This window comes from Panthera pardus, unplaced genomic scaffold (genome assembly GCF_024362965.1).
Source record: "Panthera pardus isolate Hobbes unplaced genomic scaffold, ASM2436296v1 HiC_scaffold_18, whole genome shotgun sequence".
Taxonomy (NCBI): Eukaryota; Metazoa; Chordata; class Mammalia; order Carnivora; family Felidae; genus Panthera; species Panthera pardus.
Window position 1 is genome coordinate 6,629,072 of NW_026526743.1, and position 22,810 is coordinate 6,651,881.

At 57.6% G+C, this 22,810-nt stretch overlaps 3 protein-coding genes and 1 long non-coding RNA gene across 8 annotated transcripts in view; 3 read left to right on the forward strand and 1 right to left on the reverse strand.

The window, feature by feature from the left end:
• LOC128778006 (uncharacterized) overlaps positions 1-22,810 on the reverse strand; it is a 42,084-nt gene that overhangs the window by 17,051 nt on the left and 2,223 nt on the right. The window lies entirely within an intron of this gene.
• SYT5 (synaptotagmin 5) lies at positions 298-7,073 on the forward strand. Of its 2 annotated transcripts, none has more exons than XM_053905756.1 (9): positions 298-462; positions 1,506-1,629; positions 2,186-2,358; positions 3,943-4,062; positions 4,176-4,343; positions 4,713-4,880; positions 5,157-5,271; positions 5,553-5,686; positions 6,471-7,073. In XM_053905756.1, the coding sequence occupies exons 2-9, from the start codon at positions 1,551-1,553 to the stop codon at positions 6,669-6,671; spliced, it is 1,158 nt and encodes a 385-aa protein (XP_053761731.1). In that variant the 5' UTR covers positions 298-462; positions 1,506-1,550; the 3' UTR covers positions 6,672-7,073. The 2 variants fall into 2 exon arrangements, with proteins under 2 accessions (XP_053761731.1, XP_053761730.1); XM_053905755.1 differs by having other exon boundaries at positions 299-462; positions 5,154-5,271.
• On the forward strand, positions 11,261-17,832 carry DNAAF3 (dynein axonemal assembly factor 3). 3 transcript variants are annotated; one of them, XM_019437875.2, is made up of 12 exons: positions 11,261-11,359; positions 11,472-11,560; positions 11,853-12,037; positions 12,171-12,264; positions 14,011-14,168; positions 14,442-14,624; positions 14,906-15,031; positions 15,138-15,260; positions 15,459-15,588; positions 16,391-16,502; positions 16,666-16,740; positions 16,825-17,832. In XM_019437875.2, exons 2-12 carry the CDS (start codon positions 11,476-11,478, stop codon positions 17,321-17,323), a joined length of 1,770 nt encoding a protein of 589 aa, XP_019293420.1. In that variant the 5' UTR covers positions 11,261-11,359; positions 11,472-11,475; the 3' UTR covers positions 17,324-17,832. The 3 variants fall into 3 exon arrangements, with proteins under 3 accessions (XP_019293420.1, XP_019293421.1, XP_019293423.1); XM_019437876.2 differs by having other exon boundaries at positions 11,853-11,995; XM_019437878.2 differs by lacking the exon at positions 11,853-12,037 and having other exon boundaries at positions 11,345-11,359.
• Positions 18,220-21,545, forward strand: TNNI3 (troponin I3, cardiac type). Of its 2 annotated transcripts, none has more exons than XM_053905761.1 (8): positions 18,220-18,346; positions 18,612-18,621; positions 18,767-18,853; positions 19,258-19,299; positions 19,575-19,706; positions 20,110-20,199; positions 20,748-20,924; positions 21,390-21,545. In XM_053905761.1, the coding sequence occupies exons 1-8, from the start codon at positions 18,336-18,338 to the stop codon at positions 21,471-21,473; spliced, it is 633 nt and encodes a 210-aa protein (XP_053761736.1). In that variant the 5' UTR covers positions 18,220-18,335; the 3' UTR covers positions 21,474-21,545. The 2 variants fall into 2 exon arrangements, with proteins under 2 accessions (XP_053761736.1, XP_053761735.1); XM_053905760.1 differs by having other exon boundaries at positions 18,224-18,346; positions 18,609-18,621.

Here is a 22,810-nt window from a genome sequence, read left to right on the forward strand (position 1 = left end):
ATGTCTGGGGCGGATTCACTAGAGACTTTCACGCTGAGTCTTGTGTCTGGATACCTGACTACTTGGGTACTTGGGTCTCCCGAGACAGTCTCTGGGGTCCTAGGACAGGGTATCCTGGTGGGGGTGGGGGTGGACAGAGGGGGCCTAGATGCCAGACAGTTGGACAAGAAAGCAGAAAATCCACTGGGACCAGGGTGAATATCCCTGGGCACCCTGGTGGCTCCTGGCTGGGGGCGGGACAAGGGGAGGGACGGGCTCTCCATCTACCCGAGACCTAATACGCACGCGCGTACACACACACACACACACACACACACACACACAGCTCTGCCGCGCCCCCGCCCCACCGGGCTCAGTGATCAGCACCCAGGACAGCGCCACCCGCCCGCGTGCGGGGGCGGGGTCCGGGCGGGGCCAGCGCCTGGGCGTCTCCCGGGAGGGTCCGGTCCAGCCGCTGAGCAGGTAGGAGCCTCTGGGACCCCCTCCTTAAGGCCCCTGTTCATCCTCATCCCTAGAAAGACAGGGCATGTGGCGTGGGGGGACACTAGGGAGGGCCCGACAGGAGTGGGAGGGCTGGAGGCTGAAACGGGGAGACTGCGATTTAGAGACAGGTGTGGAAACAAAGAGCAGAGGGGAGGGAGGAGCAGGCAGGGGGGAGGGTGGGAGACCCCGGGACACAGACCAGACCACAGGCCGAGGGCAAGAGAGACGCAGATAGGGGGGCAGCGAGGGGCCGGTGGGGGAATGGGCAGAAATCGGGAGTGGAGGGAGAGGTGTGGAGGCAGAGACGGTCATGAGGACAGGTGTGAAGACAGCTCGGGATGCGCGGGAGAGACAGACAGGCCGAGACGATGTGCGCCCCCAGCCCACCCCACCCCCGGCGGTGGCAGCAGGTAGCCCCGGCAGGAGCGAGAGAGGCTCGCAGGGCCAGATGTGGAGCGAGGAGCCAGCCGTGGGCGCGGGGAGCGACGGCCGAGGCTGCGCTCTCCCCAAGCTCGCTCCGCCTGGGGTCCGGGGCTGGGGGTCCGGGGCTGGGGTCCTGACCGCGCGAAGAGCGAGCTGGCCGCGCCTGGATTCCGCATCTGTACGTCAGCCCCGCCTGTTGTCTCGGCAACAGCTCGTTGCCAGGGGCAACCAGCATTGCTCCCGCCCCGCCCGAGCCGAGCCACCCGGTGCTCGGGACAACCCAGGTCTCCGGTTCCCACGCCCGCCTTCGCCCACTTCCGGTTCACGCCGGTGGAGTCTGGCACCGAAGAGGTAGAAGTCGGCGGGATTCCTCGGGGGCCTTGGAGGGCGGGGGCATCCCTTTGGGATGGAACTAGGTCCTCGAGCCCACGCCAGCGCCCGCCCTCCATCGCTGAGAGGGCTGACACTACAACCCCCAGCATGCCTCGCGGCTGCTGGCCGATTCCTATGCCGCTGGTCGCCCAGGGTGCCGATGGGAGTTGGAGTTCTTCGTTGTTCGGAAGCGTCAATGAATGCACGGGGTGGGCGTGGGGGGCTAGGGCTCTTGGGTGCCTCCACAGAAAGGACCGTGAGACCCCGCCGCCATGTTCCCGGAGCCCCCAACCCCAGGGCCTCCAGCGCCCGACACGCCTCCGGACTCGAGTCGCATCGGCCATGGCCCTGGTGAGCGAGACTCGGGGCCAGAGTGGAGGGAAAGCCCGGCTAGGATTCTCAGGGGCGGGATTCGGACGGGTGTCCTCGGTTGGCGGACTGGAAAATCCGGGTGGTATTGTAGTTGGAATTCTGGACTTCGAGTGAAACGGAAGAGGGACAGGTTTGCAAGAAAATCGAGAACCAGATCAGAAAGTGTGGAATGGAATGGGATCTTAGATTGTGGATTGGAAGGCCCACCTCTCCCTTCTTTCAAAGATAGGGAAACTGAAGCCAGGGAGGGGCATGGCTTCTAAATGCGTCAGTGGGTCGAGCAGAAATTAGAAAGGGGGTGGAAGAGAAGGTGCAGCTAACAGGCAAGAAAATCTGGACGGTGTCAGCCTAGAATAAGGGCATCAAATCGCTTTATAGGTGAGATCAGTTGGAAGGAAAACACGGGAATAAAATGGAATGGAAATAGCTGGAGGGAAAACCTGGCCAGGATTAAGGCTTGTACATGTAACCCGGACTGAATCAGCCAGCTTGCTTCCTAGGGCCTCACTGAGTGTTGTCTCCATGTCCTCTGCAGTACCCCCCTGGGCCCTGGCCACCATCGTTCTGGTCTCAGCCCTGCTCGTCTTCAGCTGCTGTTTCTGCCTCTACCGGAAGCGTTGTCGCAGGCGGTCGGGCAAGAAGATTCAGGCCCAAGCCCAGGTCCACCTTCAGGAAGTGAAGGAGCTGGGACGGAGTTACATAGACAAGGTGTGGCCTGGCCCAGCCCCTCAGCCCTGCCTCTCCCTGCACCCCCAGCCTCAGTCCGTGCTCTCCCCCCTCCTATGCCCATCTTATTCACTCAGGTCCCCTGTGTGTTTAGCCCTAACCGGGATGCTGGGGACCTGGAGATGGGCCAGGGCCGGTCACTGTTCAGGAGAACCAGTCTGGTGGGGAAGTCAGACACTCACACAGACATTCACAATTCAGGGTGTTATGTGCCATATCAGGGGCAGCACAGAGCATACCGGAGTGCAGAAAAACCACCTGATAACCCAGAGAGTCCAAGGAAGCTTCCCAGTAGAGGCGTCTTCTGCGCTGAGACGCAAGGAACACACAGAGTTAGCCGAGAACAGAGAAGGAACAGCACGTGCTGAGGCCTGGAATCCAGATTCTGGGGCATATTTGAGGAACCACGAGTCATTTTTGACTCCGTGCTGGAGCACAGAGTGTAAATATACTGCAGTCCAGAGTGAGTGTCTGAAGAGCTCAGTAGTATCCATGTCACAAGGGCAACTGGGAGCCATGGAAGATTTGTGAGCAGGCGAGGAACAGGGTCACGTGGGTGTTGGAATGACTCCTCCGGAACCCACGTGGAGGACACAGTTGAGGCAAGGAGGCCAGGGAGGAGGCTGGTGTGGCTGCTCGAGAGAATGAAAGAAACATGAGTTGAAAGAGGCCCTTGGAGCGAAAATGAAAGGTAACAGGTGTGAGGGTCTGAGCATTAGGCCTCTGAGTGCAGAGTGAAATGATGCGCACTTGGGAGCCAGGCTGTCCTAGGTTTCCAACCGAGAGGAACCATTCCCCAGCTCTGTGACCTAGGGAAATTCACTGTGAGCCTCAAGTTTGTGGTCTGTAACTCGTGTTTCCCCTCCTCCCTTGTCAACAAATGGCTGTTATCTGTTATAATTATCACCCATGAAGCATGACCTTTAGAGTCCTGGGAGCCAGCCTCCACCCCTCCGTCCCTATCCCTTAAGCCAATGATGCCCAAAGACCATCTACCTCAGAATCACCTCAGGTACTTGTGGAAACACAAGTTCTGGCTCTTGCACCGGACCTGCTGAATCAGAACCTCTGAAGTGGGATTTCTCAGGAGAGTTCTGATTCACACTGAATTTTGAAAATTGATGGCTTAGGTTAAGAAGTCTTGTTCCAGTTCGGAATGGCCAGGACAGGCTAAATATACTATTTCTCCTCCATGTTTTTCTGTGGCAACATCACTAGTCAACACGTCAAGTTGGACAGCAACCCCAGTATTCCTTTAGCGTGTGAAGTAGAACCTTCTGCGTCCTTCTTGTAGGCAGCGAGGCACTAGGAGTGCTTGTTCTTCTAGTCTAGGCACGACGCGCGGCAGTGTCCCCATGTCTGTTCTGCCCCATAGCAGACATCATGAATCACGCCTTTACTGTTCCCTGCCTCTGCCGGACATCACTAATCAAACACCGATTCCGCTTGCCCTGCAAGTGCTCAGGTGTAGCCTGAGGGTTCTGTGAGTCTCCCTTGGCTTCTGGGCGTGGAGGATCCCACTGTCAGGGGGAAGAGTTCACCTGCCCTTGCCCCCGGCTCCCTAAGGTGCAGCCGGAAGTGGAGGAGCTGGAGCCAGCACCGTCTGGGCCAGGGTCGCAGGTGGCAGAGAAGCACGAGCTAGGACGACTGCAGTACTCACTCGATTACGATTTCCAGAGTGGACAGGTGGGTGTGGGGGAGGGGCATGGCGTGGAGGGGAGGGTCCGAGGCTTCTAGCCCCTTCTCAGAGGAGGCGCCAAAAAGGAGGCTAAGACTAGAGCCTCCTCGTCACTTTTCAGCTGCTGGTGGGCATCCTGCAAGCCGAGGGCCTGGCAGCCTTGGACCTGGGCGGCTCCTCCGACCCCTATGTGCGTGTCTACCTGCTGCCAGACAAGCGGCGGCGGCATGAGACCAAGGTGCATCGGCAGACGCTCAACCCACACTTTGGGGAGAACTTTGCGTTCAAGGTGAGCTCCTGGCCTCCGTGCCCCCGGCTTGGTAACCTGCGCCCCCCCCCGCACCCCCGTACCTGGAATCCTGGGGACCGACCGCTTCAAGCTCTTCCTGTTGGCAGCCACCAGCTCTGGAGACTGTGACACTGGACCCTGGGTTGCCCTTGTGGGGCACTGCTGACCCCTGGGCTGTGCCTTGGGTCCTTGGGCTGTCCCATTTGGGTTCCACAGACTTCCCCACACCGGTCCCCTTGAACCCTTGCTGCCCGCCCCCCCCCCCCCCCCCCCGCCGTGTTCTACCTGGACGTGCTGCGCCCCACTTCCTGTCTGTCTGACTTCCTACTCTCCACCCTGTGCTCTTTTCTCTGTGGCCCCCTCACCTAGGTCCCCTACGTGGAGCTGGGGGGCAGGGTACTGGTCATGGCGGTGTACGACTTCGACCGCTTCTCCCGCAACGATGCCATTGGGGAGGTGCGGGTCCCCATGAGTTCCGTCGACTTGGGGCGGCCAGTGCTGGCCTGGCGAGAGCTGCAGGCAGCTCCTCGGGAGGAGGTGAGCAGGCGTGGCCACGCCCCCACGGCTGGGCCCGCCCACTGCGAGCCCGGGCCAATCAGATCACAGGCTTCTTGGACCTTCGGGGCTCTAGCCATTGCACCTGCCGCAAAGGGCTAGACCCGGGGGCTCTCCTGGTACAACCTCTCCACTCCTTGGGTTGTGCCTCTGTGGTCTTAACTCCACTCTAAGGGGAGGGGGAGGGAAGAAAGGTCCGAGAGGGGACGGATGGGAAGCAGGAGCTCCGGCGATGGGTCCTCCTCTGTCTTTTAGCAGGAGAAACTAGGTGACATCTGCTTCTCCCTCCGCTATGTCCCTACGGCCGGGAAACTCACCGTCATCGTCCTGGAGGCTAAGAACCTGAAGAAGATGGACGTAGGGGGGCTCTCCGGTGTGTGGGAAGCAAGGAAATGATCTCGGTGGTGGCGCGGAGGCTCAGTAGCACAGGATCTGGCTGTTTTCTGGGTCCTGAGGGTCCCTTGGGGGAGGGGGAGGCCCAGACTGCCATGGAGGATATAGATTTGCTTTGGTCAGAGAGAGAGAGAGAGAGTGAGAGAGAGAGAGAGGCGTGAGGGGTGCGCAGAGGGTGTGCTGTTCCGAAGACTCTCATGCCCCCTTAACACGATCCCCTGGACTTGACAGTGGGGCCGTAAGACTCCTTTCTCTCCCCAGATCCATATGTCAAGGTCCACCTGCTTCAAGGCGGCAAAAAGGTGCGGAAGAAGAAAACGACCATCAAGAAGAACACTCTGAACCCCTATTACAATGAGGCCTTCAGTTTCGAGGTGCCCTGTGACCAGGTGCAGGTGAGCTCAGGCTGCCCAAAGCCTCTGTCAAAACAGCCCTTCCCCCAGGGTCCCGGGCCATTAGAAACCCCTATTGCTAGGGGAAGGGAGACTCCTTAGCAACTTCCAGGTCCTGGGGGCCTGAGGTTGTGTTTCCAGTCTCAGTTTCCTCCTATGAGCGTCAGGGCGCCCCAACCCCAAACAAGACCAGGATGTCCCGCCCCCAAGCAAGACCAGGATGCCCCGCCCCCCAAGTAAGTCCAGGATGCCCCGCCCCCAAGCGAGACCAGGATGCCCCGCCCCCAAGGAGGACCAGGATGCCCCACCCCCAAGCAAGACCAGGATGCCCCGCCCCCAAGCAAGACCAGGATGCCCCGCCCCCAAGCAAGACCAGGATGCCCCGCCCCCTCAGGAGTAATGGGTACTAAGAAAAAGAGCTATCCCCACAGCACTCTTTAGCTGGACCCAGGCCTGGCCACTGCACGCATTTAAGAGCCCTCCAGGTCTGTCCCCCTTCGGAGGCTGTTCCCTGAGGAGGTACTTAGGATTTATGTCCTTTGAAAGCTGATTCCAGAGGAAGAAAGCATCCAGACCATCACTCGAACAGAGGCTGTCCACCCCCTCACCTCCCACCACATCCCCCGTCTGAGTCCCCTGAGAGGTCTTAGCCCAGGGCGCTAACAAGTCCCCCTGGAACTCTGGTTGCTAGGGAGAGGGTCTCCTGAGCCATGGTACCCCAGGTCCGCCCCGCCAAGCCTCCTTCCTGAACTCTCCTCTCTCTTCCCCTTGCCCTTCCTGTGTGCAGAAGGTCCAGGTGGAGCTGACCGTGCTGGACTATGACAAGCTGGGCAAGAACGAGGCCATCGGGAGGGTAGCGGTAGGGGCGGCGGCAGGGGGAGCCGGCCTGCGGCACTGGGCAGACATGCTGGCCAGCCCCCGGCGGCCCATTGCCCAGTGGCACTCCCTGCGGCCCCCCGACCGAGCGAGGCCGCTGCCTGCACCCTGATCCCCAACTCCAGCCCCTTGCCAAGCCCGGACTCGGCCCGTGACCTCAGACTCCTGGCCAAAGCCAGGCCCGGGTCTGCCTTTAAGCCTTCTCTGACCGCTCGCCACCCCCACTCCGCCCAACCTGACACGGTCCTGCCGTCCCATCCCCCATCATACCAGTCGTGGTAATTGCCAACTCTCCCACCAAGCACATACCCAGAAGCCCCAGGGACCCCTGGGGGAGGGGAGCCATCTGGTCTCCCCCACCCCCAGGGTCCCACGCTCTGCTTTGACAATCAGTGACCCAGCCTACTACCCCCCTCGCTCCCAAGTGCCCCTCTTCCTGCACAGGATCACCCGCTCCTGTCCCTAGTCGGATTCCTGCACTGCTCCAGGACCAAATAAATACTCAGCAACTTTGGTGGCTTGACCTAATGCTCACCGATGGGGGCTGGGCAGGGGCAGGGCTGGCAAGAGGGTGGGATCGCACAAGGGCAAGGATAGGGCTGCCCATCCTGGAAACACACTGAGGGAAACGGGCCCACCCACCCACCATCCACCACTTACTCACCCCTCCAAGCCTCAATTTCCTCACCTGAAAAAATTGTGGTAATGACAACACCTACTTTATGCTCGTTGTGAGGAGTCCATGAATCACTTACTTGCTCATGAATTTAATCCGCTCCCTCACCCATGACTTAGATAGATTTCCATGCCCATATTTCCCTCCCTTCCTTTCTTTCTTCCGTTGTTTATCCATTCTATTTTGCATGATGTCTTCAGTGTGGCAGCTTCTGTTGGACGCTGGGAACCCCGAGTTGATGCAAATCCAGACTTTACCTCCAAACGACTTACTCTCATCAAGGAAACAAAGTAGAGACACAGAGTCTGGGAATGAAGTTCCCAGCGACGGGCAGAAAGGACAGAGTTACACAGGGAAAGCCAATGCCTCCAACTACACCCCTGTCTTCCTTCAACAAAGTCTGCCTCCTGATCTGTGTCTAGGAAAGATGATTGTTACATTGGCTTCTCCTTCCTCTTATCCTGGACAGGATTTCAGGTGGTAGACAGAGGTCCATGCAATTTGGTAAGAAAGCGCTCTCTCTCTCTCTCTCTCTCTCTCTTTAATGTTTATTTATGTTTGAGAGAGGCAGAGACAGAGTTCGAGCAGTTGGGGGGGGGGGGGGCAGACGGAGAGGGAGACACAGAATCCAAAGCAGACTCCAGGCTCTGAGCTGTCAGCACAGAGGCCGACGTGGGGCTCGAACCCACAAACCCCAAGATCATGACCTGAGCCAAAGTTGGATGTTCAACCAACTGAGCCACCCAGGTGTCCTGGTAAGAAAGCTCTCTGACCAGCAGGTTAAGTGGAGAATGAGGCAAATATTCCCCCATATACTAAAAAAAAAAGGCAGAGTACTAACTTGCACTGAGCTTCCTGATAGCCAATGGGAAAAGGGAAATCTGATCAGTTACACAGGTTGTGATGTCCATGCGATTTAACAAATTTCTCCTTTTTTCTTTTTTTAAATGTTTTTATTTATTTTTGAGAGAGAGAGAGAACACGAGTGGGGGAGAGGCAGAGAGAGAGGGAGACACAGAATCTGAAGGAGGCTCCAGGCTCTGAGCTGTCAGTACAGAGCCCGACATGGGGCTCGAACTCACAAGCTGTGAGATCATGAACTGAGCCAAAGTCAGATGCCTAACTGAGCCACCCAGGTGCCCCGTTAAGCGATTTAACAAATTTCTTTTTAAAATGCAATAATTTCGTATGTGTGAGTGAGTTAGGGGACATCTTAATGAAAACAGCATTATGCATTACTATTATCACTATTACTGCTACTGCCGGTAACAATAATCCTCACAGCCATCACGTGAAATGGACGTGATTATTATTCCCAGTCGACAAATAAGGAAACTGGGCTTCAGAGAAGTAGCATGACCTCTGAGGATCATACAGCCAGAAAGTCTGTCTCTAAGTCCTGGCATCGAATCTGCTCTGAGTTAGAGTCCCTGGTTCCACGTCTCAACAAGAAAGCCGACAAATGAGAAGAACAAAATCATTACAAATGGTGATCCGTGTGGGCAGTAAGCTAGTGAGGGCCGAGATGATTTAGAAAGGGCAGTCAGTGGGGCGCCTGGGTGGCTCAGTCGGTTGGGCGTCCGACTTCAGCTCAGGTCACGATCTCGCGGTTCGCAAGTTCGAGCCCCGCATCGGGCGCTGGGCTGATGGCTCAGAGCCTGGAGCCTGCTTCCGATTCTGTGTCTCCCTCTCTCTCTGCCCCTCCCCCGTTCATGCTGTGTTTCTTTCTGTCTCAAAAATAAATACACGTTAAAAAAAATTAAAAGAAAAAAAGAAAGGGCAGTCAGGGACAGCTTTCCTGAAGAGGTAATGTTTGGGCTGTGTTGTGAACGACAAGAAGGAATGAGGCTCGCAAAGATGAGGGGGGACGTATAATGGAATACTATTCAGTCATAAGAAGGAGTTTTTATGCTGATTCATGCTACAGCTTAATGCACCTTGAGAGCGTGATTGTAAGTGAAAGAAGTCAGACACAAAAGGCCACTTAGTGTATGATTCCATCTGTGTAAAATATCCAGAAGAGGCAAATCCAAAGGGGGGGGGGGGGAGTAGATTCGTGGTTTGCAGGGACTAGGGAGAGGGAGAAATGGGGAGAGACTGGTTAATGAGCACAGGGTGATGAGAAAGTTCTGGAGCTGGCTAGTGGTGATGGTTGCACAGTATTGTGAATATCTTAAGTGTCATTCAACTTTATGTTGGGTGTACTTTACCACAATAGAATAAAGATGAAGGGGAAGAGAATCCCAGGCAGAAGGAACCCTAAGTTGCAAAGGCCCTGGGGCAAGAGCAGGTTTGGTATGTTCTCAAAAGAGCCAGGAGGCCAGTGAGTCCCGCAGGGACTGCTGAGACCCAGCTTCACTCCCTAGTGCCCAGAACTGTCCTTGGATGGCAGGTGGACCCCCTTCAATCCCTGACACCACAGCCAGCTGCATGTTACCATTCCCAATTTACAGAGCAGAAAACTGAGGCACAGAAAGGGTGACTGACTTACCTCAGGTCGTGGAGCTGGAGAGCCAGGCTCCTTGGGTGTTGCACACCGTGCTGGGTGCTGGGGCTGGTCTGGAGACCTGCCTCACTCAAGTCCTGCCCTTGTGGAACTCAAAGGCAGGTTAAGTCACCTGGTCGAGGTCTCTCAGCCAGCAGGTGATGGCAAGATGTAAAGCCAGGCGTGTCTGACACCCAAAGCCATATTCTCCAGCATCCTACCATTGGGTTCCCTGAATATAAAGTACTGGGAGTCACAGGGTATAGACTGCTGTGGCCATTCTGCTGGGAAGGGAAGGCAAGAGAGAACTCAGAGAAAGATCCCCTGCTGGAGTTGGACATTTTGGGGGTCGGGGAGGAGGGAATTGGTGTAGCAGAGGGAAATACGCAAAGGATTCAGACGTGGAGGCCAGAGAAGACTTGGTGTGCCTCCCATGGTGTGCTGTTACCAATTTTATGAAGCCCTGCTGTGTAGTCTGCCTATTTCCATGGTGTAAATACTCCCACCACGGCTGATTTCAAGCCACCGATGTGAAGTCACTGAATACGAAGCCGAGAAGAGAGGCCTGTTAGCATGCCATCATGCAGTAATATAGTATTTCCCAGGGTCAGGATGAAGGTTCCCAAATCTAAGACGAAGCCGACAAAACAAAACCATCAGCAATCAAGATAAATAGCATTTTAATACAATATTTTTGAAAGATTAAAATTAATCCAAAAAAAAGAAATCCACGATGGATAAAATATAAAATTCTTATTTGTTTTTAGAAAGTTTTTAATGTGTATTTATTTTTGAGAGAGAGAGAGAGAGAGAGAGAGCATGAGCCAGGGAGGGGAGAGAGAGAAGGGGACAGAGGATCTGAAGTAGTCTCTGTGCCAATAGCCAGATGTGGGGCTTGAATTCACAAACGGTGATATCACGACCTGAGCTGAAGTCAGATGCTTAACCCACTGATCCACCCAGGGGCCCCTGTATTACCTTTATTGTAATGTAATGCATTTAATTGGAATTTAATTTTAGTAATTAGTAATGACTGTATGTAACACATATCCTGAAACTTGAACAACCAGGGGCCAGCACTAGCTAGACCAAGCACTTTGCTGTTTCCCGCCTGTTGAGAAGCCCTGGATGGTAGAACCACGAGGAGAAAGGGACAGGGGACACAGAGGTCTAGGCCGCCTCACTTTAATTCGAATTAATCAAGATTCTATTCCTGTTCTGTGTCAATTTGAATCTGCCTACACCTCCCCCATCCCAGATGTGTGGATCGCCCCAGGCCCCGCCCCAGCCTCTCCTGGCCCCGCCCCGGCCTCTCCTGGCCCCGCCCCAGCCTCTCCTGCCCCGCCCCAGCCTCTCTTGGCCCCGCCCCTTCTCCTCCAGGGCCGTCGTCATGACAACCGCGTCCCTACGCCTTCCGCTCCCGCAAGCGCTCCCATTGGCCAAAAGTTCGCAGCGTGCTCGTCCCGCTCACTCTCATTGGTCAGTTGATCGCGCCGGTGCCAACCCGCGTACTCTCATTGGGTGATTGGTCGAAAAGGAAGGGGGCGAGAGGTAGTAGTGTGTAGTGGGTGCAGAACTGCAGCAGCGCAGCACCGAGCAGGGAGGGAGGGGGCGACCCGGAGTCTTTGAAAGGATAGAGGTGAGGGGATGTCACATGGAGGAGAGGGACGAGAAATGAGGGGCGGTGACAGGGGAATGGGTGGGTGAGGCAGAGACGATGTTTGGGGACTCCCAGGATGTCTGTCCTGCAGGGCGATGACCACACCGGCAGGCTCTGGCACAGGCTTCGGCTCCGTGTCCTGGTGGGGCTTGTCCCCAGCGCTGGACCTGCAGGCTGAGAGTGAGTCCCTTCGCCCCCCCCCCCAAGGACCACATCTGACCCGGCGGTTGCCTTCCCAGCCCGGCAGGCGGCGCGCAAACGTTCTCTGAGGCTCCAACGGCGGCGCCGCCCTTCACTGGGCGTCCCAAATGGCCTTTGCGGACTACGATTCCCAGAATGCTTAGAGGCACAGCTCCCTCGGGAACCTAGGCCAGGCGTGCGAGTCCTGCTGGGAGTTGTAGTCCATCGTTCTGGGGCGGCTGCAGGGGGAGGCTCTCCAGGCCTCCAACCCGAGCCTGTGTCATCTTACTAGGTCCTCCTGTGGACCCAGATTTGCGGGAGGATACAGAGCACACGACCCCCGAGCTAGATGTACTGCTGGTGGGATCCGTGGATGGGCGGCACCTGCTTCGGACTCTGGCCCGCGCAGCTCTCTGGCCTCGCAGGAGGTTACATGTGAGCCGGGATTGTGGGGTGGGTGGCGAGAGGAGAATGAAGGTGAGTGCCCAGACTCCTGTGTTTGAAGGAAGCCAGTGTACAGGATGTCTGGGTCCTGTGGAGGGACGAGGATTGTGGCTCCCGCTCCTGGGTATCCTAGGAGCCGGGGAATCATTTCTCCCTGTCTTTCCAGTTCTATGTGCTTGAGAATAATCTGGAAGCTGTGGCCCGACACATGCTGATCTTCAGCCTAGCCTTGGAGGAACCTGAGAAGATGGGGCTGCAAGGTCAGTTACAAGGACCCAGACATTCTGGCCCCCAGTGGCTCTTCCCCACCCCGCAGGGATTCTGGCATTTCAATGGTGCAATTACACCTTTGGATCACAGTTGCCTGTTCTATTACTCGCTCATTCATTTGATAGTCTCAGAGCCTCAGCTTTACCCACCTGTACAATGGGGCTAAATATACCACCTCCTAGAGCCATTGAAAGAATTCCGGGAGAAAATCCGCATAAACTCTCTGTATGGTGCATGACACAGGATAACCATTGAAACCCTCCTACCACAGGAGAAGTCCAAAAGAGATCAAAGGACTTCTTAAGAGGTAGTGAATCTCCCAGATGTGGGGAAGGTTTGGCTGAGCTCAGCCAGAGCCTCCCATGGGCCTGAGTCTTCTCAGTTAGAGACATGAATCCCAGAGAGTCTGCCTGGAGGAGGCAGCCTTGGAAGTGAGATTGAAGGGGGGAGGAGGATTTGGGTGGGGAGGCAGAAAGGATAATTTCTCAGTAAAAACGACTTCGACTTAGTGCCTAGAGCAAAGTCTGGACTGAGACAATCTGTTCAAATCCCAGCTCCAGGGGCACCTGGGTGGCTCAGTCGGTTAAGTGTCCAACTTCAGCTCAGATCATGATCTCACAGTCCATGGGTTCAAGCCCCGCATCTGGCTCTGTGCTGACACCTCAGAGCCTGGAGCCTGCTTTGGATTCTGTGTCTCCCTCTCTCTCTGCCCCTCCCCTGCTCACACTCTGTCTCTCCCTCTAAAAAATAAACATAGAAAAAAATTATTAAAAAAAAAAAAATCCCAGCTCTGTTTCCTGAGTGGCCTGGGGCTAGTCTCTGCCCCTTTCTGGGCCTGAGTTTCTACACTGATGCAATGAGGATCCTAGAAATTCTTTCCCCATAGAATTCTTGTGAGGATTTAAAAAAAAAAAAATGTATATCTCCTGGCTTGTCATATATGACTTTGTTGTCATACTTATGGATGGTACTTGTCGCTAACAGCCCAGAGCCTTCAGAATACAGTGCACACATTTCACAATGCACCTTGTAGAAGGTTCTGAAGCTAGAACTAATCTAATCTAACTTAAGGTATATAGTTCTCTATTATAAGATTCTTAAACAATTCATATATTGATACAGATGCATTGATACGGATGTATATGTGTGTCCAACTAAAGGCATACCGTTCTCTTATAAGATTCCTCACTAGGGGCGCCTGGGTGGTTGAGTCGGTTAAGCCTCTGACTCTTGATTTTGGCTCAGGTCATGACCTCCCGGTCGTGAGATGGAACCCTTGGGTCGGGCTCTGTGCCGGCTGTGAATCCTGCTTAAGATTCTCTCTTCCTCTGCCCCTCCCACGCTCGCTCCCTCAAAAATAAACAAATAAAAACCTTAAAAGAAAAAGATTCCTACTAAAATGGAACAATTTGACGCTATGGTATTTTAACATGCATAAGCCTCCATTTCCATCTCTCTATATAACCTTTTCTTCTTTAAGGGGAGGAAAATTTAAACATGACATTCAGGACTGGGCTCACCTGGAGGGCGGGGAAGACTAGGGGACCCAGATTAGGTCTAAGTAATTCTTCCCGTTTGAGGGATGGATGGGGGGGGGGGGGAGGTCTGCCAGTGTCCCTTAGGCATGTGTGACTATAATGAGATTGCCCTACAGAAGGTATGCGTCACCCACACGGGTCTCATTTCTGGGTTCACTCCTCTGCTGTCCCCGCTAATCCAGCCCCACCTTTCCCCAGAGAGGAGCGAGACCTTCCTGGAGGTGTGGGGGAACGCGTTGCTGCGCCCCCAGGTGGCCGCCTTCGTGAGCGCGCAGGCCGACCGCCTGGCGCGCCTGGTCCCGGAGCCCCACCGCCTGGCGGAGCAGCTGCCCTGGCTCAGCCTGAGCGCCCTCAAGGTGGCGTCACCGCCCAGGATCCGGACGGCCACGGGAACAATGCACTTGGGCGATCCAAAAGGGTTTTCGTAAATGGAAGTCGAACCCCAGCTCCCCGGCGCCCACTGTGGCATGTGCGCTTAGGGGGGTACTCTCAGAAATTCGGTTTCTTCGTCTGAGAAATGGGAGACTCATTCCCACGCCCCGGGATGGCAGGGAGGGTAAAGCGGGAGGAAGCGCTCTCGCTGCAGCCGCCTCTCCATCGCTCTCTCCCCACGCGTGCTGGCCGTGCAGTTCCGCGAGCGCGACGCGCTGGAGGCTGTGTTCCGCTTCTGGGCCGGCGGGGGGAAGGGTCCTGAGGTCTTCCCCATGAGCCGCCTCTGGGACTCCAGGCTGCGTCACTACCTGGGCTCCCGTTACGACGCCCGGCGCGGTGTCAGCGACTGGGATTTGCACATGAAGCTGCATGACCGCGGGGTGAGGGGCATGGGAGGAGGGGCTGGGGGCCTGGACTTCTGGGTCTGAGGGAGGAGGGGCTGATTCCGGGTCCGGGAGAGGAAGGGCTGGGGGCCTGATTCCTGGGTCTGAGGGAGGAGGGGCTGAGGGGCCGGACTCCTGGGTCCGAGGGAGGAGGGACTGGCAGTCTGGTCTCTGAGGGAGGAGGGTCTGGGGGCCTGGACTCCTGGGTCCGAGGGAGGACGCTGGGGAACCATATGCCAGATTTACTTAGGCTTCTGTTCATTCCTCTCCCTACCCAGGCCCGAGTCATCCACACTCGCGAGTTCCGGCGTTGGAGAGACACAGGCGTCGCCTTTGAACTCAGAGACTCCAGCGCCTACCACGTGCCCAACCGGACCCTTGCGTCTGGCCGCCTCCTGAGCTATGTGAGTGTCTACCTCCCTGCCCTGGCCGATCCTTCTTTTCGGGGACATAGGAACCGGGGTCTTGGACGTTGACCCTACCTGCCTCTTCGCTCCTTGCTTTCTCAAGCACGGGGAGCGTGTCGCTACTCGCGGGTACTGGGGGGACATTGCCACGGGACCATTCGTGGCCTTTGGCATCGAAGCGGACGATGAGAGCCTCCTGCGGACCAGCAACGGACAGCCAGTCAAGGTGGGCGCCTGGAGGTGCTGGGTTCTGGGAGAGGGTTTTCGAGGCCCCACCCCCCCCCCATACTTTCTCAGCCCAGTCTGGAAATCCAAACTAACCCGCATCCCATCGGTCACCGCATGCTCGCGCTGGGCGTTGGGGGAGGGGTGCTGTACTCTAGGCCCTGCCGGGTCACCCTGACCGCGCCCCTTCTCTCCCCAGACCGCGAGTGAGATCACCCAGCACAACGTGACGGAGCTGTTCCGAGAGGTGGCCGCCTGGGGGCGCCCGACAGCCAACCACGGAACCCCTGAGCAGGTGCACGGCGAGGGCCCTGGAAGCCCGGAGCGCGGTAAGCGCAGTAAGCGTGCCAGTCAGCTCACCCTCTTGAAATGCGAGTTGGGTGACACAGTGGGCACATCATCCTCTGGGGAGGAGTGGGACCCGGACCCCCATCCTGGGCTTCGGGTTCCAGGGATTTCGAGTCCAGAGTGTGTACTGATATGGCCTCCAATGCCTGGACAAATGGTCTCTTGTACCTGTGGTTGTCGATTTTTCTCTCTTCTCTTTGTATTTCTCTCCCTTTCCTAAATCCTAACACCATTATTGTCATTCAGATAGAATTATTTTCTTTAAATATAATTTATTGTCATTTGACTTCCATACAATACCCAGTGCTCATCCCAACAAGTGCCCTCCTCAATGCCCATCACCCACTTTCCCCTCTCCCCCTCCCCCATCAACCCTCAGTTTGTTCTCTGCATTTAAGAGTCTCTTATGGTTTGCCCATTCTGATAGAATTCTAATCCTACCTGCAGAAGACTAAGAGACGAGAACATTCTAACAAGGTGCTGTGTCCCAGCTCACTTTTGGAGAGACCCCGCCCCCCCCCCCCCACCTCAATTCCGGTCTGCCTCCTTGTAACCATCCCCCAACCTGGTTCTTCCTGGATGTCCTGTGGCACCAGAAAGGGCCACCCACTCTTGCCCTCTTTTGAGTCTCAGTTGCCTAGTCTGTAAGATGGGTCTCTCTACCTGCTGGGCTGACTTTCCCAGAATTTTCCAGGAAACCACTTGTGAGGAAGGGCTTCAAGACAAGCAAAGAGTGTTATCTCCAAGCTTTGTCTGTTGTCTAACTCTGCGAGTCTTCCCCAGCTGCCCCTTCCCCGGAATTCACCGTTCACTTCCTGCCTCTCGGCTCTGCCCAAACCCTTCACCACAAGAGCTGCTACGAGGGACGGTTCCAGCTTCTCTACGTGGCCTGTGGGTAAGAGGGAGGTTCCCGGACTTCTCTCCCCCAACATCTGCTCCCTTAGGCCCAGGAATCTTGGCCCCCAGACCGTCCTCAATCAGTGGGCAGATCCCCCAGCCCCACTCTTCCCTCGGGACCTGCAAGTCTGAGCCTCAGTCCTCCCCTTTTCTCTGCCCAGGATGGTGCATCTTCTCAGCCCTGACCTCGGGGCTTGCGTGGCTCCCGGAGGACACCTGATCGTGGAATTAGCCCGGTGAGCCGACAGAGGACAGGGCAGGGAACGTCCAGGCTGAGGGCCGTCAGCCAGGACCCCTAACACACCACTTCCTGGTTGCAGGTACCTGGTAGACCTGCGGCAAGAGCAGCTGCAGGGGTTTTCCGCCCGGGTCGGGGAGCTAGCTCAGGCGGCTGGATTCACCCCGCAGAACCAGGACAGGCCCTCTGAGACCTTCGCACGCTTCTACAAGTCCGGGGACTCTGCTTGCCTCCGCAGCCACGCCGCTGTGCAATCCACGACTCCGCCCCCTGGCGCCCTCGTCCCGCCCGCTGTACAATCCGCGACTCCGCCCCCTGGCGCCCTGGTCCCGCCCTCTGTACAATCCGCGACTCCGCCCCCTGACGCCCTGGTCCCGCCCCTTGAGGCAAGGAACCCGCCCCCGGAGGGCCTGACCCAGCCTTCGGAAGGCAAGACCCCACCCTCTGAGCGCCTCAAACTACCCTCAGAGTCTCGGGCTTCACTCTCAGAGGTTCAGGCTCCGCCCACAGGGAGTCAGACCCCAAAACCAGAGAGTCTGCCCCGACTGCCAGATACCCAGCCCCCCATCTCTGACCTCTAGTCAGGTCCCGGAAGTAGAGCCCGCCTGTAGAATACTCAGTTACACTCTCAACATTCTCAATCAACTTCAGAGGTGTTGCTAGAATTTCAGATTACATTCCTGGGATGCTATAGTCTGTTCTTAGAATTCTAGATGGTTCTCTCAGAGTTCTCCATTTCATTCCTGAGCCTCTACACACAGCCTGGCGATCTGGCCCTGAGGCTCAGGCCCTCTGTGTGGTCCCCTTGTCGCCAGAGGTCCTGTTTTAACTGGGGTTTGGGGTGGTCTGCTCTCCAGGGCTAGTCAGCACCCACATGGTCCAAGTAAAGAGAGTGGGGTCCTCTTCTCCGTGTGCCCGTGTAGCTTTCCTGTCCTCAGTCTTGTCTCCAGGGCTGGGGGAGGGGAGGGCCTAGGGTGGTCAAGAGAGGAGACCTAGTTCCAAGTAAACTAGAAGTGGGTTTCTCTGTGCTGTTGCCTGCGAGAGTCTGGGCCACACCTGGATCCTGAAATAAATCAAAATTTATTGAGTGGCTAAGAGGTTTGGGGCAGTGAAACTGACCATAGCTCTCATGGAGACTGCACTTTAGCGTGGAGGTGGAGCCCAGACTCCTGGGTCTGAGGAAGGAAGGGGCTGGGGGCTTGGACTCCTGGGTCTGAGGGAGGAGGGGCTGGGGGCCTGGACTCCTCGGTCTGAGGGAGGAGGGGACTGGGGGCCTGGACTCCTAGGTCGGAAGGAGGAGGGGGCTGGATCCCCAGGCCTCCAAGGTGGAAGGGTGATCCAGCTGGAGCATGGCCCACCCCACCCCTCACGCGCCCCAGTTATCTCGCATCCTGGGCAGGGGGAGGAGGCGGCAGCAGTATATTTAGTCTCGGTGTTCGCCCTTTATCTCAGTGTCCTCCGGGAAGCTTGGGCAGGCCGGAGGAGACCAAAGTCCCGGGGGCCTTCAAGGTCACCCCGGACGCCCCCTTACTGACCCTCCAAGCGCCTCTTGCCCCTTCTCTGCCTCCTGCAAGCCCTGGCCTGAGTCTCAGCATGGCGGACAAGTGAGTGCAGCCTGGTAACCCGTAATCCCAAGGTCCGAGGCGGCGAGAGGTGGGGCGATCTCCCGGGGTCCTGAGAGGTTGAGACCTGCGAGGCTGGGCACACGGCCTGAGAGGGGAGGTGGAGACAGGACTCCCGGGTGTCTGCACGACGGAAGTTTGGGAATCAGACCTTTTAGGACCTGAGGACGGGGGGAACTGTTGGGCTGGCAGGACAGGACACAGGCCCATGTTAACCCCTCGCTCCCGGTCTCTCTTCCTCCAGCAGCGACGATGCGGTGAGAGCAGACGTGGGCGGGAGGCGCCCGGCAAGGGAGGGCGCAGCAGGGCGGGACCTGGGGCGGGAGGCTGCAGCCCCAGGAGACCTTGTGCAGGGGGGCTGGGGAATCCGGCGGTGACGCGGCTCCGTTCCCCCAACCGCAGGCGGGCTGCCCGCCTCCCGCGCCGGCCCCGGTCCGACGCCGGTCCTCCGCTAACTACCGTGCGTACGCCACGGAGCCGCACGCCAAGGTGAGCGCCGAGCTCCACGAGTCTGGGCTCAGAGTCCTAGGAGGCGGTCTGAACCTGGGGAAGGAGGGGCGGGGCTCCGGTAGTGGGCGGAGCCAAGGCGGATGGGGCGCCTCGGGGGCGGAGTTTTGCCGAGAGCCTGGCTCGGATTGGTGAAAGCTGCGTATGGGCGGAGTTCCGTTGCCCATGGGAACTGCGATTGCTTAGGGAGTGGGGGGCGGTGCCTAATCAGTCAGAAGTGGGATTGGTGGAGGGGACCAAGGGGCGTGGCCTCCGGTAGATTCAGGGCAGGCGTTGGAGGCGGGCCGAATCTGGGCGGGGCTTGATGGAGCGGCCGTGAGGCCCCTCTCACCGCCCGTCTTCGCCTCCCCGCCTTGATTGCTCCTTGCTCCGTCTCACCCCGGCAGAAAAAGTCCAAGATTTCCGCCTCGAGGAAACTGCAGCTGAAGGTGAGGATAGGCCTGGAGAGGGCGCCTCGGTGTCCTCGCGGGAGGCGGGCAGGGCTGGAGAGTCGTGCTTGTATGGGTGGGCGTGGCCGTGTGGTGGGTAGCCCCACGAGGGGCGGGGCCTTGGAATGATGGACAGGCCCCGGAGGGGCGTGTTTCCAGAAGACCGTCCTAGCTGGGGACTGGAGGGTCGACTTGGCCGGCTCGGCTCTCCTGGTACCGCACGGCCCTCATGCACTGCCCCGGACGGGCTGCGGTCCCCGGCCTCCCCTCCGCAGACCCTGATGCTGCAGATCGCGAAGCAGGAGCTTGAGCGGGAGGCGGAGGAGCGGCGCGGAGAGAAGGGGCGCGCTCTGAGCACGCGGTGCCAGCCTCTGGAGTTGGCCGGGCTGGGCTTCGCGGAGCTGCAGGTACTCCTCGGAGACTCCGGCCCGGCCCGGGATCCGAGGTTCCTAGTGTCCCGTCCTGCATCCTTGGGACGACTCACAGGTCTAGTCACTATCCCCCACTTCTGCTCGGGACCTTGGGGTCCAGTCTCCCAATCCTTCCCCTCAGGTGTTCAGAAATACGGCCCGCAGCTGCCTACAAGTCCCAAAAGCCAGAGGTTGATTTCTCCAGCCCCGATTCCGTCAGATTCTCGGGACCCCTGGCTCCTAGCACCCTTTGTTCCAACCGCTCCAGAGTCAGGCTTCAAACTACTCCTGCAGGATCAGATGTCCAGGCCCCCAGCCCCTCCTCCCTCAGATGCAGGAATCAGGACACCCTCCCCCCACCCCCCCCAGCACCACCACATACACCACATTCCTTGACCAGGACTTGTGCCGACAACTCCACGCCCGCGTGGACAAAGTGGATGAAGAGAGATACGACGTGGAGGCAAAAGTCACCAAGAACATCACGGAGGTGGGAGGCATTGGGCAGTCTCCTTCCTTCCAGGGTAGGGTGTGGTGCCTGGGGCTGTGGTCTCAGCCTGATCTCTTGCAGCTGCTTGTGGTGGCAGACACCGAGAGACCCGGGTCAGCTCTGTGGGCCTGGCAGACAGGAGCAGAAGAATGAGTATAAAGCAGTTAGGGAAGGCTGTTCCAGGCAGAGGGAACAGCATGCAGCAGCCAGGAGGTGGGAAAACAGAAGACGTGTTCTCGGAAATGTGTCGCCGGAGTGCGGAGGGTTGATGAGCGAGCTCATGCATGGCACAGGGAATTTTGTGGGATGCGTGCACCTGGGCCAGGAAGTGTCAGTGTTTTTCAGAGATGAGGCTGGGCAGATCCGGGAGGGCTGACAGTTCCTGTATGAGGAGCTTGGATGTTTTCCTGAAGGCAGTGGGAGCTGAGCGAGGGAGAGCCTGGATGAGGCCTGGAGGGAGATAGGGAGGTGTAGGGTGCAAGAGTGGGGCTGGGGGAGGGGGGGACCGGAGGAGAGCAAGTCTCCACTCCCCTTATGGCTGCTCCCAGATAGCAGATCTGAGCCAGAAGATCTTTGACCTTCGGGGCAAGTTTAAGCGGCCCACCCTGCGGAGGGTGAGGATCTCTGCGGATGCCATGATGCAGGCACTGCTGGGCACTAGGGCTAAGGAGTCCTTAGACCTGCGGGCCCACCTCAAGCAGGTGAAGAAGGAGGACACAGAGAAGGTGAGTGCGGCTAGGGCCAGGAAAGGGCGTGCTCAGAGGAGAGGGTGTGGGGGGAGCACTCCTGGGGCCTAAGCTCAGGACAGATGGTACTTGGGTTATGGGGAGAAGAATCTGGCCAGGGAGCCTCAACAGGCACTGTGGAGAAAGGAAGTAGCAAGGAGTCAAAATGCGCCCGAGGTCTACAACAGGAAGTCCCCACTAGAGAGGAATAGAGAGAAGAATAGAGCACGCGGAGACAAGAAGGGAAGCCAAGGGAAGCCGCAGGGTATAATAGGAAGTAACAAGCAAGCAAGGAGGCCAGAAGTGCCTGAGGGAGACAGGAAAGGGGGGGGGTGGTTTGAAGGGACTGCCTGAGGGGACAAGGAGTGTTCCAGAACCAGATCCCGGGCTGGACATCCCAAGGAGAGGCTGGAGGGTGGGCGGAGCATACTTGAGAGCCCCTCACCTCTGAACCCACTCCTCCAGGAAAACCGGGAGGTGGGAGACTGGCGGAAAAACATCGACGCACTGAGTGGCATGGAGGGCCGCAAGAAAAAGTTTGAGGGCTGAGCTGGCTGCCCCGCCGCCCTGGCCCTGAAGGCAGAAGGCATCCCTGAGGAATAAAGCTTCTCTCTGAGCTAAGAGTGGCTGCACGTCTGCTACCGGGGCGGGGGGGCTTTGGTGTGAGGGAGACGGAGAAGCCACACCACACAGCAGGAGCAGGGCCAGGGGCCTTGCGGGCATTCGCAGCTCCTCTGGGAGTGAGACTGGGGGTGCACGGAGATGCCCCGACCAAGGCCCAGAGAGAGACACGCACAGAGACACAGAGAGACTGAGTCACAGGCCCAGAGAGAGCCAGAGACCCAAAGAGAGGGAGACAAGACAGCCATTCCTAGAAAGATCTGCAAAGAAAGGGGAAATGGAGAGGCAGATGTACACAACGAAACACAGAGGCCATGGAAAGAGACAAAAAGAGGGGCCCAAGTAGGGGGAAGGACAGAGACACAGATCCCCCCGGGAAGAGCTAGAAAGACACAGACACGGATCCAGAGCCAGACAGAGACAGAAACGGGGTCACAGACAGACACCAACAGACAGATACCGAGAGATGCAGATTGGCTGAGACACCCGCAGAAATGTGGAGACAAAAATGCATGGGGAGACGTGCAGAGTGAAAACCACAGAGACGCAGAGAGCTCCAGGGAGAGCCTGGAACAGACCCAAAGAGACCCTCCCCCCCCCCTCCGAGAAAGTCACAGAAATAGAAACAGAGATGGCAGACAGTGAGAGACAGAGACACTGGGAGGCAGGAGGGGTGAGGAATCCCGCCCTCGGGGCTGGCTCCCCTAGAGTTCAAGGTCACGGCTTGGCAGGGAAAGGAGGGGGGGGAGGAATACCAAAACAGATCATGTCAGTTGGAGGTTGGGGGAGTGTGAGGTGGGGCGGGCCTGACACCACACCCTCTCCCCTCCCCCCACCCACACCTGCTTCCCCGCTTTAGCGCCTGTTGTCACCGGGGTGGAATCCTGGTGGCAGACAAAGGGGTGGGGGTGGGGAGGGGGAGACAGAGAGATGGACAGAGACAGAGGGAAAGACAGACCCACAGGCAGAGAGTCACAGGGACAAAGGAGAGGCAGACAGTGTCGGAGAGGTGGAGGCCCAGAGACAGAAACCACAAGGGAGAAAGCGCCCCACGGTCCCCCTTTTGTCAATAACTATTCTCCAAGGACCTACTGTGTGCTGAGCCCAGGGACTCCAAAGCAGAGAATGCAGCGTGCTGTACGGGAGGTGGGGAGCCCAGAGGTCGGGGTCACCTGACCCAGCCTGGGATCAGGGCGGTGCTGATGGGGTGGAGGGGTCCCCAAGCAGCCGGGAGGAGCCAGGATCCTAAATGTGGAGCCCGAGTG